The 15,530-nt window shown below is 44.4% G+C and overlaps 2 protein-coding genes across 3 annotated transcripts in view; one reads left to right on the top strand and one right to left on the bottom strand.

The window, feature by feature from the left end:
* SND1 (staphylococcal nuclease and tudor domain containing 1) overlaps positions 1 to 15,530 on the top strand; it is a 520,505-nt gene that overhangs the window by 429,022 nt on the left and 75,953 nt on the right. The gene's annotated exons all lie outside the window — the stretch shown is intronic.
* Positions 10,459 to 14,408, bottom strand: LRRC4 (leucine rich repeat containing 4). Its single transcript, XM_074193767.1, has 2 exons — positions 12,882 to 14,408; positions 10,459 to 12,674 (listed from the first exon to the last, which is right to left on the bottom strand). The coding sequence occupies exon 2, from the start codon at positions 12,572 to 12,574 to the stop codon at positions 10,613 to 10,615; it is 1,962 nt and encodes a 653-aa protein (XP_074049868.1). The 5' UTR covers positions 12,575 to 12,674; positions 12,882 to 14,408; the 3' UTR covers positions 10,459 to 10,612.

Here is a 15,530-nt window from a genome sequence, read left to right as displayed (position 1 = left end):
CTCTCCCCATGAACTTCCTACTGAGTTTACTATTTATTGTTAATATATATAGATAATATATATAGATATAGATATAGATAGATATATATATAGTTATATATAGTTATAATTACTATTTATTGTTAAAAATTACTAACTTGGTTATCTAAAGTTCCTATCAGTTTCTCTGGCCAATGCCACTTAGTATTATTCATGCCTCATTACTATTCACAACTTCTTTAACCCAACTGCAACTATCTCTGAATTAACTAATCAAGAAATTATTAAGTGCTTACCACATGCCAGTATTTGTGTTAAGCAAAGAATGTAAAAGAATAATAATAACAATAACAGAATCCCTACCTTCAAGGAGCTCCCATTCTAATAGAGAAGACAATATAAAAAAAACTGTTTGCAAAATATGATCTTTTGAAGCTCATTTGGTGACTATTTCATTTCCTTTTTCCTTTATTCACCCATAGGAACCCTACCCATCATTCTTTTTATTATCAGTCTTCTTCACCATCCTCCAAGATCAACATCCCTCAGGTGTGATGTCAGCACCTCTTAAAGGAAAGAGCATTTTGGGGTCATATTCCTCTAAACCAGCACCAGCAGAAATGCAAGCTGGTGTTCATGAGTGCACAACACAATCAAGGCCATTTCAAAAAGGACTAGTCTTTTAGAGCTATCAGAAATGACCATTCTTGTAATGAATAAAAGCTCTCCCCATTCTCACCCCTCTTCGTTTTCTAGTTCCCATTCTCAGCTTCAAAGCTAAGAAAGGTAGCTCCACCTGATCCAGTTTGGTAAATTTCTGGCAAATTAACTCATTTTAAAAGGAATCTTGGCTGCAAGTAACCACTTTTATAGAACATTCCTTTCAGCACTTCTTGAAATCTTTGTGAAAAGGACAATTTCTAATTAAATGTGTGTATTAAAAATATAGCCAAGGCCACTGTTTCCCCTGGGCAAGATTTATTAATATATGGTAGGAAAGAAAACACATTTCATTTTAAAGTTTTTGAATGCTGCTTTGCAAGTTCATAATTGAATCTGTGTGTATTGATTCTGTTTGGGCAGACTAATATCATCTAAGCCTTCTCTAAGGCTCTCCATACTACATTACCCATTCTCACCCAACTGCTTAGTAGCAGCAGTTCAGGGAAGGCAAGTTTATAGCAAAAAAACCAGTTTTCTCTTCTGTCATTGTTCTAGATGACCTTTCATTAAATCACTAATCTTGTCTGGTTTTCTCTAGTCTAAGGGAAAGAAGAGAGCAAATGCTCCAGTTATCAGTAGGTCAAACTGTCATTTGAGCTATACAGCCCCTGGTATACAGAGGAAAGGATACCTACTGTTAAGTGGAGTAGATACTAGTGCATTGTTGTTCTTCCTCTTTGCTTCTTTCTTTCCCCACCCAAGTTCTAAACAAACAGGGTCTCCACATCCCAAGAGTTAGAGACTTTGACCTCTTGTTTCTCCCTCTATACTCTGCTCATCCATGACATCTGCTTCCTTTGACATTGCATTCATCAGAGGAATGAGTCCTCAATTGACATGTCTATTGTGGAGTTCTGGGATGAATTGAGATGAGAGTCTAAGGAACAGGAAAGTCATCCAGTATGACCTGGCTAGCATCCATGTACCTCAGGCAAGGAAACTTTGGGGTAGACCAATTCCTACATTTATTTTATTTCGATATCCAGTAGTTGTAACAGTTAGTTTCAAAGGAAATTCTTGAGAAAATCAAAAGCAAATGTGGTTTCAGAAATCTTATCTTTGGCAGTCCTCTCCAAGTTCCCTTTGTACTGGATGGTTTTTCTTATCCTTAAGTACTTGGGAAATGTTTTGTGAATTTGATTGAATTGACTGTTTCTAATCTCCCATCTCTCCATAACCTCTCCCCCAATTAGTAGTTCTTCCCTAGTTCACCTAGGCTATTATTTCTTAGCTCTTCCCTTTCTCCTCTTCCTTCTCCAAACTTCCCCTCCCCAGCCTACTAAAAGTGAATTGAATTGAAAGAATATCCTGTCTTGTCAGAGGCGGTGAAGTCCATTGCCAAATCGCACAAGCTGACACTAATAGGATAAAATTTTATCCGACTCACTTTAAGTCTGGAAATTAAGTCTCCGTGCCACAGCAATAGATTACAACGTGTAACCACAGTGGCTGGAGAACTGCAAGGACAGGGTTCATGTCTCAGGCTGTGGTTATTTTTCTGGGTCTGTACCGGACCCATTGTGAAGGGTGCTCTGAGCATCTCTTTATAGTTTTCTCCTCACAGACAGTGGCTGCACTGTACAGGGAATCACCACCTGGTTCTTGGCTGGAACTGCCTCTGTGGAGAGCTGCCTATAACTCATTCATTTCTTCTGCAGGGGGGGAAATGGAGTGGGAGAAGCTGTTTGAATGATCTTAGTGAGCCTGGGTGAGCAGGGGTTGGAAAGAGGAAGATGAGGAGCTAAAGACAGAAAATACCAGCCAGAAGACAGGAAACCAAATGGTGTGTTTCCCTTGCCCAAAAAGCAGTTCATATGTAAAATCCCTTTCCTTTTACTGCTGACTCATTGAACAGGTTAAATGAATTATCCTAGTGACTAACCCACTTCCATTTTTAGAGATAGATATTCTGTATAAGGTCTCCATATAACCTGTAGATTAAAAAGTACTCCTAGATAATAATGGTGGTTGTAATGATGATGGTGATGATACTTAAATACTTCCAAGATAGAAAAAATAGTCCTAGAGGGAGAAAAATAACAGAGGAGTAGGAGGGGAAACGACAGTGAGGGATACTACAGGGGATTTACTTGTGGGTTCTGAGTCCTGTTAGAGCACTCCTGAGAATTTAGATGTTAGATGTGGGAGAAGAATTTGATTTGAGATTAATTGAAGGAGTCAGAGGAGTCAGTAGTATTTGGTGAGGGGTGGGGATGGGGAAAGGAATGGTGAAGATTACTTAATATGAAAACAGGAAGATTGGGGATCATTCCTTTGGTATTTGGTTATAGCCCTGAGCTGCTGACCTAATTATACAGATTGAGAAGAGTGATATAGTATAATAGATAGTGTATTGGACCTGGGAGTCAAGGAAGACTTAGTTCCAATCCCACCTTTGGTACACTTCCTACCAGCAGCCATGGACAAGTCATTTAACATCTCTGAGCCTTGGGCAACTCTCCTAAGACTATCTACTAAAATATGAATCATTTGCAATATATGCTGGTAGAAGGAGTTCCCCCATCCATGAAATTATAGATCCTTATAAAGTATTAAGGAGCCTTTAAAAAATGGCTTTCTGGGGCAGCTAGGTGGCACAGTGGATAGAGCACCGGCCCTGGAGTCAGGAAGACCTGGGTTCAGATCCGACCTCAGACACTATTTACCTAGCTGTGTGACCTTGGGCAAGCCACTTAACCCCATTGCCTTGCAAAAACCTAAAAAAAAATGGCTTTCTTTCATCCCCTCTATTCAGAACCACCCTACATCAGAGAAACACTTCTCTGATGGCTTTCCATCCTTCCGCAGCAGAAGGTAAGCCTTGACTGCTGTTTTATTACAATTTTACCCTTGTCTTTGAGGGTGTGAAGAGGATAGGTACAGCACCATCCTCCCAGAGTATAACTATTTGACTCTTTGAATGCTAGGTAATACAGTGGGTAGAGATTAAATCTAATCTCTGGCACCTGTTAGCTTTGTGACCCCAGGCAAATCACATAACCATTATCTGCTTCTGTCCTCAAATGTAAAATGGGGATAATAATAGTACCTGCCTCACAGTATTATTGTGAAGCTCAAATAAAAAAACACTTCCTTAAAGCCCTTTGCACACTCCCTAGTCCTTAGTAGATGCTTAATAAAGGCATGCTACCATCTTCCTTCTTCCAGAAATACCTTTTGGGGTCTAAGCTCTCTAATTACTAAAATCTGTCTGTAGTAGAACCATAAACAACACTACCATCATTAACAGTAAAATTATTTTGTCTGTAGAATGACTTCCTTTTGAACACTCTTTTAAATACATTAACCTTTATACTTCCCCAATCCCAATTTTACATAGGTAAGAAATATAGACAAAACATCTCAGCATTCTATGAAATGTTCTGCACCTTCTACTATGGACAGTCCCCTAGGTTATAGAGTAAGACTTTGGTGGGTGAGAAGCTAGGCACATGGACCATCAGCAGGACTGGCAATGTGCAAGAAGCAATATAAAACCACTTTACCATCCTCCAAACTATATTATACCCTTGTTAGCTCTTAGAAGTTTGTTGCTGTTCTTTCTAACTTCCCTGCTTTTTTTTTTCCCCTGAAAAAGTGAATAGAGACCAGCCTTTCCTTTCTTGTTCTATGCCCTGGCTTCATACCATTTGTGCTCCCCTAATCCAAAGGGCCAGCCAGCAGCCCTCCTAATAAGAACAGAGGATCCCCCAGGTTTTTCTTCTTCGCTGCACTGCAGACCCTTAACTGATGTCTTGTATGTCTAACACAGAGCTCCACTATCTTTAAAATGTTTTATACCAGACAGTCTAGTTCTTTGGTCCTGCCTGTATTTCCTCAGTAGCCCTTCTCACTGCAACCTTCTCCTTCCCCGTTCCTTTCCCTAAGACTTTACTTGTCAGAGGATAGTAAATGGCTTTAAATATGATTTTGTTTTGTTTCCTAAGTCTGAAACTAGAATAAGGGAAGAGGACTATAGGAAATAAAGGTTCTTTCAGTAAAGAACCAAGCTTCCATAGATGGGAACTAAATCAGTTTGCCTCTCAGCCTGTTACTCAGAGAAAAGTTCATTGGTCAGTAGTTATCAGCCTGCCCCTCCATAGAAGAATAGTTTCTGCTGCTCTTCTCAAAAGCCCCCTCAGAGCTCAGTGTATGAGGATTCAGGGGGATTGTGAAAGAGGAGAAAACTGGTGTCTGCTCTTGAGCACAGCGCCCAAAGCCATCCATGATACAGGTCCCTTGGCCTTTGGCCAACATTTCTCCTTCCTAGTGTGTCCTGTTCTTTCTGCCAGGCATAAATGGGCCAGCCCGAAGGAGTGTCCATAGTCCCTTGTGTATGTGGTGATATGCACTCCACCACTTCATTCCTAAAAGCTCTTTTTCCTTGCTTTAGGGAAGTCATTTACTCTTTTAATTTAAAGCCAGAATGAAAACAGCCTTAATCGGCTGCCCAGACTATTTTCCCCCCTATAGGGTGAAGGGTGCTTTCTGAATGGACAGGGACAAGGAGAAACCCTGTGAGCCAAAATCTTCCTTGCAGTTTAGCTGAGGCAGGATTTAGAAGTAGAGCAAACAGTGTCTGCATTAGCTGAGTGCTGGCAGGAATGTTTAAAATCAGACATGTTTAGAGAAAAATGTTTTTTCTTTGTTCCCCCCCCCCCTAATTTTTAAGTCCCCCCTCCTGCTATGTTGCAGTGGGAAGCCTACACTCAGTGGGGATCACTCAACTCTCTTAGTCTTTCCCCACCATTCTCAAAGTAAGCTCCAGTGTATCAGATCTGATCTTCCCACAGCTAAAGAAGAGAATGATACAACATAAAGGATGGCTACTTTCTTCTACATAGTACCCAGCACTTTGTTGGCCTCAGTATATGTTAAATAGCATGATAATGCTAATGTCTCTAGGCCCAAGACCAGTTAGATTTGCTGAAGTGAAGGCCTCTGGATAGATTCTATGGGTGTATCAAGAATTGATGATCTCAGTGTCTCAACCAGAGAACTTGTCAGTGAGGCACTCCTCAAACAGCGATCCCATAGAGCCTCTGGGGCAAAGATCAGGTGGAAACCAACCAAACGCACACTTCATTAGTGCTGCCAAATCTGACTCTCTCCTCCATCACTCCCATTCGATCCCTTGCGTTTTCTGGAATCTTGTCATTATGACTTCCTTCTTCCCTAAGAAAGGCAGCAGCAATTCAAGATGAGGGCAAGAAGAGCAGAGAAAAGTTCCTACTGAAAGGGTATATCATTTTAGCCTATAGAATTGTGTGTGTTTTGTTGGTAACATAAAGCCCTGGGGGGAGTATGGTTCAGTGGGGAAGTTTAAGACTAGAGAATCTGAAGATTGAGATTCAAATCCTAGGTTATAATCTTTAACGGGTGGCTAGGTGGAGCAGTGGATAGAGCACTGGCCCTGGAGTCAGGAGTACCTGAGTTCAAATCCAGTCTCAGACACTTAATAATGACCTAGCTGTGTGGCCTTGGGCAAGCCACTTAACCCCATTTGCCTTGCAAAAAAACTAAAAAAACTAAAAATAAAAAAATAATTTTTAACAAGTCATCAGTTGAACCTTAGGCAATTCTGAGCTGTATTTTCTACTAAATGAGTGAACTGGACTTGATTTCTTTTTCAGTTATCTTTTCTATCTTTCACATGTTTAGTTCTAAATCAACTACTTCCCTGGGTTTGCCTCAGTTTCTTCATCTTAAAATGGAGGAGGTTTTTAGTGGATGTTTTCTAAGGTCCCCAATAGGACTAAAACTCTCAAATGTAAGCAGGAATCTGACATCTCCCTATAAGCTACCAGCCACGAGTCTTTCTCTTCTTTTCCTTGTACTTTATCCACCCACAGAAATTACAGCTGCCAAGAGACCTATACATTTATTCTGTGGTACTATCTTTGGTGGTACAGATTTCCTTGTTTCACAACAGTGGATTTCAGGAATATCCTAAAAGCCCATTGCTCAGCATTCATTTTTTTGCCTGCTCTGACCTGATATTGTCTTTGAGGGAGATGATGTCTGAGAACTGCCCTATAAGAGCTTTCTGTCAGATTTTTAGATCTAGGCATGTCAGCTGGGCCACAAATTGGTGCTTTCTCTTAGAATTAATAATTGAGAGCTATTGTATGTTCTCATAGTTGGTTGAGCTGGAAGAGGGAATGCCATGTTTCAGGGCTCTCTGAAGGCCCCCTGCTGGTTATGGGAAAGCAGTTACTTGAATATCTTTCAGGTAACAAATCCCACAATTCATTTGAACATGCCATTAGCACTCTCCACTGTTCTGATAGGGTTTCCTCTCTTCTCTCTCTCTGCCTTGAAGGCCTGCCAAAGAAGAGATGTTCACTTTTTTTTTTAAGAGCAGAAGTTTCTGTGAAGAGCTAACATGATACTCTGCTCTTAAAACAATCAATGCCTCAGAAGACAAGGAAGGAGGAAAAAAGCTCCTATTATAGGACTAAGGCCAGCAGGCCAAGTTCAGCTACCTTCCTCATAGCATCACCCCAACCACCCCCCACTACCACTTTGAATGGCCTTGGTCATAGTCATCAACCCCAGTATATATTCAGACATTAACATATGCTTACCAGGAATATAAATCTGATGCCAAAGGAGCATTAGCGTCTGGGAATCTTCCTAGCATCATTTCAGATGTTCTCTTTTTTACCCATAGGACTTATACCCAGTTCTTCCCTCATATTATTCTAGATCAGAAAGATCATTTCTATAAGGAGCTACTACATAATTCCAAGTCAACCTTGTTCCAAACAACTGCTTATATTGCAGGTAAACAGGGAAATTAACTTCGTAACTCTCCCACTTCCACCACTTGTGCTACTTCCTCTCTTTCTTAATCTCCACTAAGTAGAAAAAACTTCATCGAACCTGAGAAGCCATTTGGAAGCACTGGACTTGCTTCTCTGGGAACTGGGCAAGGGGCTAAGACACTGCCACTGGACTCCCAGGTAATTCCTTTCTACATTGTGGGTTTCTTTCTTCTGTGTGTATGTGGAAAATGTAAAAATCATAGGAAAAAAATGTATTTGGAGACTAATGGCAGTAAAGTGGCAGCTTGTCAGCCTGAGAGAGTACAGCTTTATATAGGAGAGATAATTTGAAAATGGACTATCGTGACACAGGTTTGGAATCTAGGACTTATTTTTTCATATCCCTTGATATTCTTGATTTTATCTTTCTTTTACTATTTTGACTAGTTCTGTGAAGCATTCCCTTGCTAATTTGATTGGCTAAATATGTAAATTAATAAAGATAGTATTCTTATTGTCACATTGGTGTGGCCCAGCCATGAACACTGAATATCTCTTTATTTATTTCTGTTCTGTTTTGCAGCTGTATTTATATGAGTCCTATATCTTGTTTAGGCTAATTCCCAGATATTTTATTCATTTTATATTCCTCTTAATAGAATTTTTCATTTTATATTTTCATGATTTTATGCTATATCCCAACTTCTGGAGATTACTGTCTTATCCATTCTCTAGTTGCTGCAAAGTACTGCCTTCCTGTTTTTTTCTTCCCTCTTCAGTGCCATAGAGATCACACCCACTCGGTTAAATTCCCTTGCATACATCAGCAAAAGTATTAACATTCGAAACACAGCAACCCATTTCAGATCCATTCATCTGGACATCATTAATTCAGTCCTTTGAACCCAGTAGGCACTTAATATTTGATTTGGTTTGAATTGAATTGATTTAGATACCCACCACCCAAATAGGCTCAGCCACTTAGCACCCTTAGAACAGAAAAGACTTGCCAAATCTGAGCCAACATAAGTTGTTGCCAAACTCCTAAATCTAGATCCCCAGGGATCTTTGAGCAGAATGGGTTTGGCCTGCTCAAAGCATCTGCTGAGGTGGCATTTAATTTTGGCCAGAGTAAGTGAGCTGAGGAGCTGAGGTTGGCCCATTGCCTTTCCTCTCCTTAGGGCACAGTAAATTGGGTACATCCCAACAGGTCCCAGGGAGCAACGCACTTAGCTCAAGGAGGATAGCTTTCGTTTTAAGGTTCATTTACTTATATCAGGGAAAGATGACAGTTTTTAATATGTTCAGTAAATTTTTTATGAATATCTTCTTTCCTTTCCTCTCTTTTTTTAAAATTTGCTTTTAGTTGATATTTCCGATCAGTTCAGTGAACTTAAAGATTCCAAGGTCTGCCATTCAATTTAACCCTTTGGGGACACTGAATTAAAAATTGAACAATATTTATTAAAATACAAAAATACACTTTTCTCACGTTACAGTCAGTATTCTTTTGTTGACATTTCCCCACCCACCCAATCCCACCCTCTTTCAAATCTGAACCCTTTTAAAGCTAAAATAATAAATGAAAATAATTACATCATTAAATGGACCAGAAACCACAGAGACCCCAGCTTCCCGAACTCCCAAAATTCCTTTCTTCCACCTGAGGTGGGCTTGGGGGAGGGAAGCCTTCCCCTTTTTTGAGCTATGTTTAATAGGACTTATTTCACAACCCACTTTGGTGGGATGTTGGGAGGTTGTACATCCTTGGCTTCCTCTATGGATTTTTTAATGTTACATTTTTTTAACAGTAGATTTTCCATTATTTTTATCTATCACAATGGTGAGAAAAGACTGCATTCCCATAAGCAAAGTGGAACCTATTATAGTCCTTTTCTTCTAATCTTTTCTCTTTATTTAAATTGTGCCCCTCCCCACTCCCCACCACCAGTTGATAGCAGCCAATAATCCCTAATGAATCAGCATTTCTTTTTAGCCACAAAATCACAACCATGAGAAAAGCTTCCACTCTCCCAAACCACCCCCCCATCCTTTCCCCCACTCTCAATCTTAAAACTAAAAAAGAAATCATAAAATATCAGAATTATCTACAATCATTTGTCAGACACCCAGAACAACAGGTGGGCGGGATAATGCTAATTTATGGCCTCTTGTGAATACATTCACCCTGCTTCTAACCCTGCCCCCCCCCCCCAGCTTCCCCACCTTGGCCCTGGGTCCCCCTTCAGGTCTCCTCCTAAGGGAAAACTCTGAAGATAACACACATTCCCTATACAGAGTGGGTTAAACCTAACTGCAGGAATCTGGTGCAATGTTAAAGCCTTTGACTGAGAGCTACGCCAGTTCCTCTCCCCCTCTGCTCTTTCCTGAAGCGTTCCATTAGATGAGCTGCATGGATGTCCGTGTGCGCAGACAGAAGAGTCATGTGCACATGGACATTCATACAAGCTCAGACCCTTTCAGAGATTCACTTTGATTTTGGTGGTTTTTCAGTTTAAAAATACATTTATAATTCTATTTCTCCCCTGGTCTCTGAAGAAAAAAATTATTGCATCTTAACATTTTGGCACAGTACAAATTCTTGGTGCTTTTTCATGTTTTTTTTTCTTTTTTCTTTTTGTTTTACTTTTTAATATAAACCTGCAAAGACAGCTCTCAGGAATTAAGAAAGATGTCTGTAGAAATGTATATTTACTGCATCCTATGAAGCATCTTCTAAAAATGACAGGATCACTCCATCCTTTTTATCCCCTTGTCCTATCTCTTTTAAAGATTGTTTTATTGTTGTTTTAAACAGATTCAACCTTATTCCAGAAAGCCCTCTAGCAGGATAACAGGTTTGTTTTTTTCTGTCTTCTACACCCCCCACACACACACACACACATTCCCAAAATTCCCCTTCCCCATCCCCCTTTAAATAGAACTTACAAGTTAAAAAATAGTTTTTGTTTTCATTTTGTTTCTGGTTTTAAATTTTAATATAATCTTTCTCTTATCAGCCCATAGATTTAATATATAAGCATATACAAGAAAAAAAAGTCTTTCCCCACTCTGTACAAAAGTTGCTGTCTTTTTTTTGTGCATTCTATTGCATTTTGTAATTTTTTGGGGGGTAGGGAAAGTCATATTTGAGTTTCCTGTACCTTGTCCTTGGTGTGAGTCTGAATTATATAAGGTTCAGAGATAGTGGTGACTGTGGGGTGCAGAGAGTTCCCCAGGCTGTTTTCTGTCCAGTGGGCCCCATGTGCTGGTTTGTAGGTGTTGTAGTTAATATGGTCATGAATTGTGGGCAGCACTACTGCCCCCTCACCTGATACACTGGATGGAGCCGCTGCTGCTGTGGTTGCTGGGATGTCTTCATCTACTTGGATAATCTCAACTGTCCGGGCGGCTGATACCGTACTGCGCTGCTGGTGCCTCTTACGAAGTTTATAGAAGACAATCAACATGGCAGCAGCTAGCAGAGTAACTGCCACAAAGCAGCCAATGATGATCTTGGTGGTCTTCATGACCTCATCCAGGCTGGTCTGCATCTTGTCATTGGTGTCTGCCGTAGTCACTGCCACTTTGGGCACCCGGGTGGTCTGGATGAGCACTGTGGTAGAGGTGGTATAAGCTGGCTGGTAGCCAGTAGATGTGGTGGGTACAGGCTTGTACTTGCGAGTGGTATCCTCAGGAGAGATCTCTGTGGTCTCCACTGTGACTGTGGTAAAGAAGCTGTAATTGGAGGTGTTTAGCTCGGCCGTGCTCACATTGAGGTAGGCCGAGGCATTAGAGTTGCCTGCCACGTTGGTCACCATGCATGTGTATACCCCTGTGTCTGTGAGCAGCACATGAGAGAAGTTCAGGGTACCATCATTTAGGACAGAGATCCGTGGATGGTGGGAGGCGTGGCTAAGCACTGTCCCATTGGGCAACAACCACCGTACAGAGGACATGGGGGGAGTCCGACACTTGAGTTCTGCCATCCGACCCTCGGAAATGTTGAGGTCCCGGGGTGCATCCATGATGAAGGGAGCAGAACACTGGAAGGAAGCTTGATCCACCTCCACAAGGTAGCGGCCGCGCATGTGCAAAGGGGCATGGCAGCGACCACAGCAGGTGGAATTGGTAGGGATGTACTCTCGCAACCACCATGCTAACCACAGAATGTCACAATCACAGTTCCAAGGGTTGTGGTGTAGGTGCAACTCCACCAGGTACCTCAGTGGAGTGAACAGGTCATGGGGCAAGGAGGAGAGGTTGTTGTGGGCCAGGTTGAGTTCTACCAGTGAGGCCAGCCCATCAAACGCATTTCGTTCAATCTGGCTCACCTGCGAGTTCATGACCCACAACTTCTTAAGAGAGCTCAGACCACGAAAGGAGCCGGGCCTGATCTCTGGGAAATGGTTTCCAGACATCTCGAGCTCCTCCAGCCCCACTAAGGGTGTGAGATTAGGCATATCCTTGATGTTACACATGCCCAAGTTCAAGTATTTGAGGTTGAAAAGTCCCTCAAAAGCCCCCTCAGAGATATATTCCAGCTTCTTAAGTTCCCCCAAGTCCAGGCGCATGAGGGAGGGCACCCGGTTAAAGGCATAAGAGGGGATACTCTCAATAGGGTTATTTCGAAGCCAGAGTTCCCGGAGCTTAGATAGATACTCAAAGGCCCCACTAGGGATGACAGTCAGCCAATTGTCAAATAATTCCAGGGTGTTGAGGCTGGCCAGGCCATTGAAAGCCCCCACCTCAATTTGCCGGATGGAATTCCTGCCTAGCTGCAGGACCTCCAGGTGATGAAGGTGCCGGAAGGTGTCAGCCTGGATCATCTGAATGTTATTTTCCATGAGGTTGAGGTACCGGGTGTTAGAAGGGATGCCCTGGGGGACCTCAGACAGGCCACGCCGCGTGCACACCACCTTGCTGAACTGGTTACTGCACGAACAGACGGAGGGGCAGTTCTGGGGCCCAGCGGAGGCGGCGGCCGCGGCAGCAGCAGCAGCAATGGCTACACACAGAATCCACACTTGCGCTGTGAGGTAGACGATGGGGAGCAGGATGGCATTCCAGGTGTGGTACACAGTTACCTGCCACAAGAGCTTCATGATGTGGCACGTTCATAATTCACCATCGCCTGGGATTTTGGCTCGGAAAGGAAAACCGGCCCTACCCCGGCTTAAGTGAGCTAGGAGCTCCTCTTTCCATCTGGAGAAGGAGGTGGGGAGGGAGCAGTCAGAGAGGCAGAGCAGATCTGGCCAGGAAAAATGCCAGACTAAAATGTGGTCCCCCATCCACCATCTCCTCTGCCCCTACACCCACCTTTCAGAAAAAAATGCTCATTCTCCCCCACCCCCAAAACTAACCCACTGGCCCCCTACCAAAGCAGTCCCCAACCAGTTCGCCGGTACCTACCTCGGAAGGAATTGGCGTTGGGTCCTTAAGCTTTCACCACAGGAGCTGGGTACATTGTTCCCATTCTTACTCCTTAGTTTTTAATTAACAAAGGGAAGGGGAAGGGAGTAGGGATAGGGTTGGGGGGGTAAGAGGGGAAAGAAGGGGTGGGGGAGACAAAATGGCTTCTAGTAAATCCAGAGCAGGAGCAGGCGAAGCAGCAGAATTGAGTAGAACCAGAAAAAGATGAGGCCCTCTGGGCTATGCAGGTGCATCCCCCCCCTGCGCCCCAGAGAGCAGCGCCACCAGCACTTCCCAGCTTTGTCCTTGGACCCTGGCGCCAGCTCTCACAAGCAGCCAGTGAAGAAGCTTCATTGCCAAAGTGTTCTTTTGCTCGCCCCCCCAACTGTGCCCCTTCTGTTGCCACCCAAAGAAAACAGAAAGGGGGGAAAACCCCCAAAGCTTCCTAGGAGACACTCCTTCCTGCTGATACTCCCACTTCCCTTTGTGAACCTCCTCTTCGGGGAGCTACACGCTCCTCACCCACGGAGCACCTCTCTTGGGCCAGCGGCAGCTGATTGCAGTTGTTAGCTCATGGAGTGCTCTTAGGGTTGGGGAAGAAGGGGAGGGGGAGGCAATGTATGTGATTTCTTTCCGCTTCTCCCTCCCAGATACACACCCCCTTTTATTTTCTCTCAAGATGAAAGGAAGAAGAGGGGCAGGAGGAAACTAGCTTAGCTTTCTAGCCAACAGATGCATAAGTATTAGCCTTTCTCTCCAACAGTGAGCAGTAATCCGACCGGCCCTGTGAGGAGGGCTGGCTGTGTGGAGAGGGTGCTGGGGCCAAACCCAGTACCCCCAAGAGGGGAACAGAGAGCTCAAGGTGGTAGGATGCTTTCCACAAGCCCCTCCAGCAAGCCCTTGATGCAAAAATGGGTCCAGTAGTGGCAGCAGCAGGGGCAATAGCAATTCCCAGAGATCAGCCAGCTTCCTCCTCCTCCTCCTCCTCCTCCTCCCAGGGCCCCGAGATCGAAGCCGGCTCTCCCTTTGTGTTGAGGTAGCGAGTTGTGGGGTTTGCCTTTTGTTGCCTTCAGTGCCTTTGTTGTCCACTGACTGCAGCAGCGATAGAAGCAGCAGCAGAGGCAGCGGCGGTGGCGATGGTGGCGGCGGTGGCGGTGGCGGCAGCCGTGGTGGTCGAGGATGGGTTAGGAGCGCCAATCCCCGGGAGCATCTTCCCCTCTTCCTAGTAGCGGTGGCAGCGGGCCCCCTGCACTCTCCTCCCACCGTCTCCTCTTGCTGGGCTGGAGGTGTTGCAGGCAGCAGCCACGCAGACTGCTCTCTCATCCTTTTGTCCTTCAGTCAGAACGTGAATGTACTGCTGACGCATACTGTTCTGGGGAGAAGATTAGCGTGATGCAGTGCTCTTATGTATTAACACAGCCACCCCCTCCTCTGCTTTCCCTCGAGGGGTTAATGCTGAAGGCTTCCAGGGAAGCTGAGGCGATTTGCTCAGGCAGGGAAGCTCCTCTCCTTCCTTCCTTCCTTTCCTCCTTCCTTCCTTCCCCCCTCCCCCCCCCAAAGCTGCTTCCTCCCCCCCCCTTCAGTTTCAGGAGAGAAGGGCCGGGGTATGAGCAAGAGAGGAGGAGTGAGAGTCAAGTGCCGGGCTGGGAATCGAAGGCGTTGGCAGCTATTTTGGTCCCGTTGGAGGGAGATGCTGGGGAGCAGTTGATAGGCTGGCTTGGACAGGGCTGCAGCAGGAAGAGTCTCGGAAACCAGCTCCTCGTCTCTTTCTCCTCACCCAGTCGCTGTTCCTTCCCTCTTTTCTGGGGGTGGTAGGATGGGAGTGGGAGAATGGAAGACAGAAAGAAGGTTCCGACTGCCCAAGGCTGGGCTGTTGCAATTGGCCAGCCTCCTGCCCACGCCACCTCATCCTCTCTCCCACCCCCAAATGCTGACTGAGCTCTTCTCTTAGTAGCAGGGGCACCCTGTTCATTTGGGAGTTGTGTGGTGGGGGAACAGAAGAGAGAGACTAGTGTCACTAAGCAGCCGTGATGCCCATAGAATCGTAATGAGTGCTTTTCCTTTCCTCCACCAATTTTCCCTTCTCTTTCTGTAGGCTTTAACTAGCCCAGAGTTCCCTTCATGAAGCTTTGGGGGGAGGGAGACTGGAGGAAGGACAGAGTGCAAAGGAGTGAGGAGGAATGACAGTCTGGGACAGCACCAGCAGCCAGGCCAGCACAAATGGTTTGATCTCCCAGAATCCATGGTACGACTGGTTCATTCATGCTGCTGCCACCGCCTTCTTTCACTCTTAGCAACCATGTGCCGCCCCCTTTCCCCTCCCCTTCACCCGGGACTCGGCTGCTTGGGGCTCCTTGGGGCTCCTATTCCTTGCAGCCTCCCCAGCCCCCTCTCCTGCTTTTTCCTTTACCTTTGATTCTCTGTGTTTTTTACTAAAACCAGGCTTCAAATGGAACCTGGAAAAGAGCTTTCCTTTCCCTATTGGTTTTCCTGCTAGGGAACAACTGGAGTGTTTGCCATGTATGGGTAGAAAAAGAGGAATAAATCAAACTTCTCTGGATCCAGAAGATTTCCCACTCTTCATCCTATGGAAGGATTTCTGAGTCTGCCTTAGTAAATCTCTGCAAAGCTAATCTGTCTCTTCTTCCT

Source organism: Macrotis lagotis, chromosome 7 (genome assembly GCF_037893015.1).
Source record: "Macrotis lagotis isolate mMagLag1 chromosome 7, bilby.v1.9.chrom.fasta, whole genome shotgun sequence".
In the NCBI taxonomy this organism is placed as follows: Eukaryota; Metazoa; Chordata; class Mammalia; order Peramelemorphia; family Peramelidae; genus Macrotis; species Macrotis lagotis.
This window is presented reverse-complemented; position numbering and strand designations above follow the sequence as displayed.

Coding starts and splice junctions, on each gene's coding strand:
- LRRC4 (XM_074193767.1), bottom strand. CDS start 12,574: ATGAAGCTCTTGTGGCAGGTAACTGTGTACCACACCTGGAATGCCATC.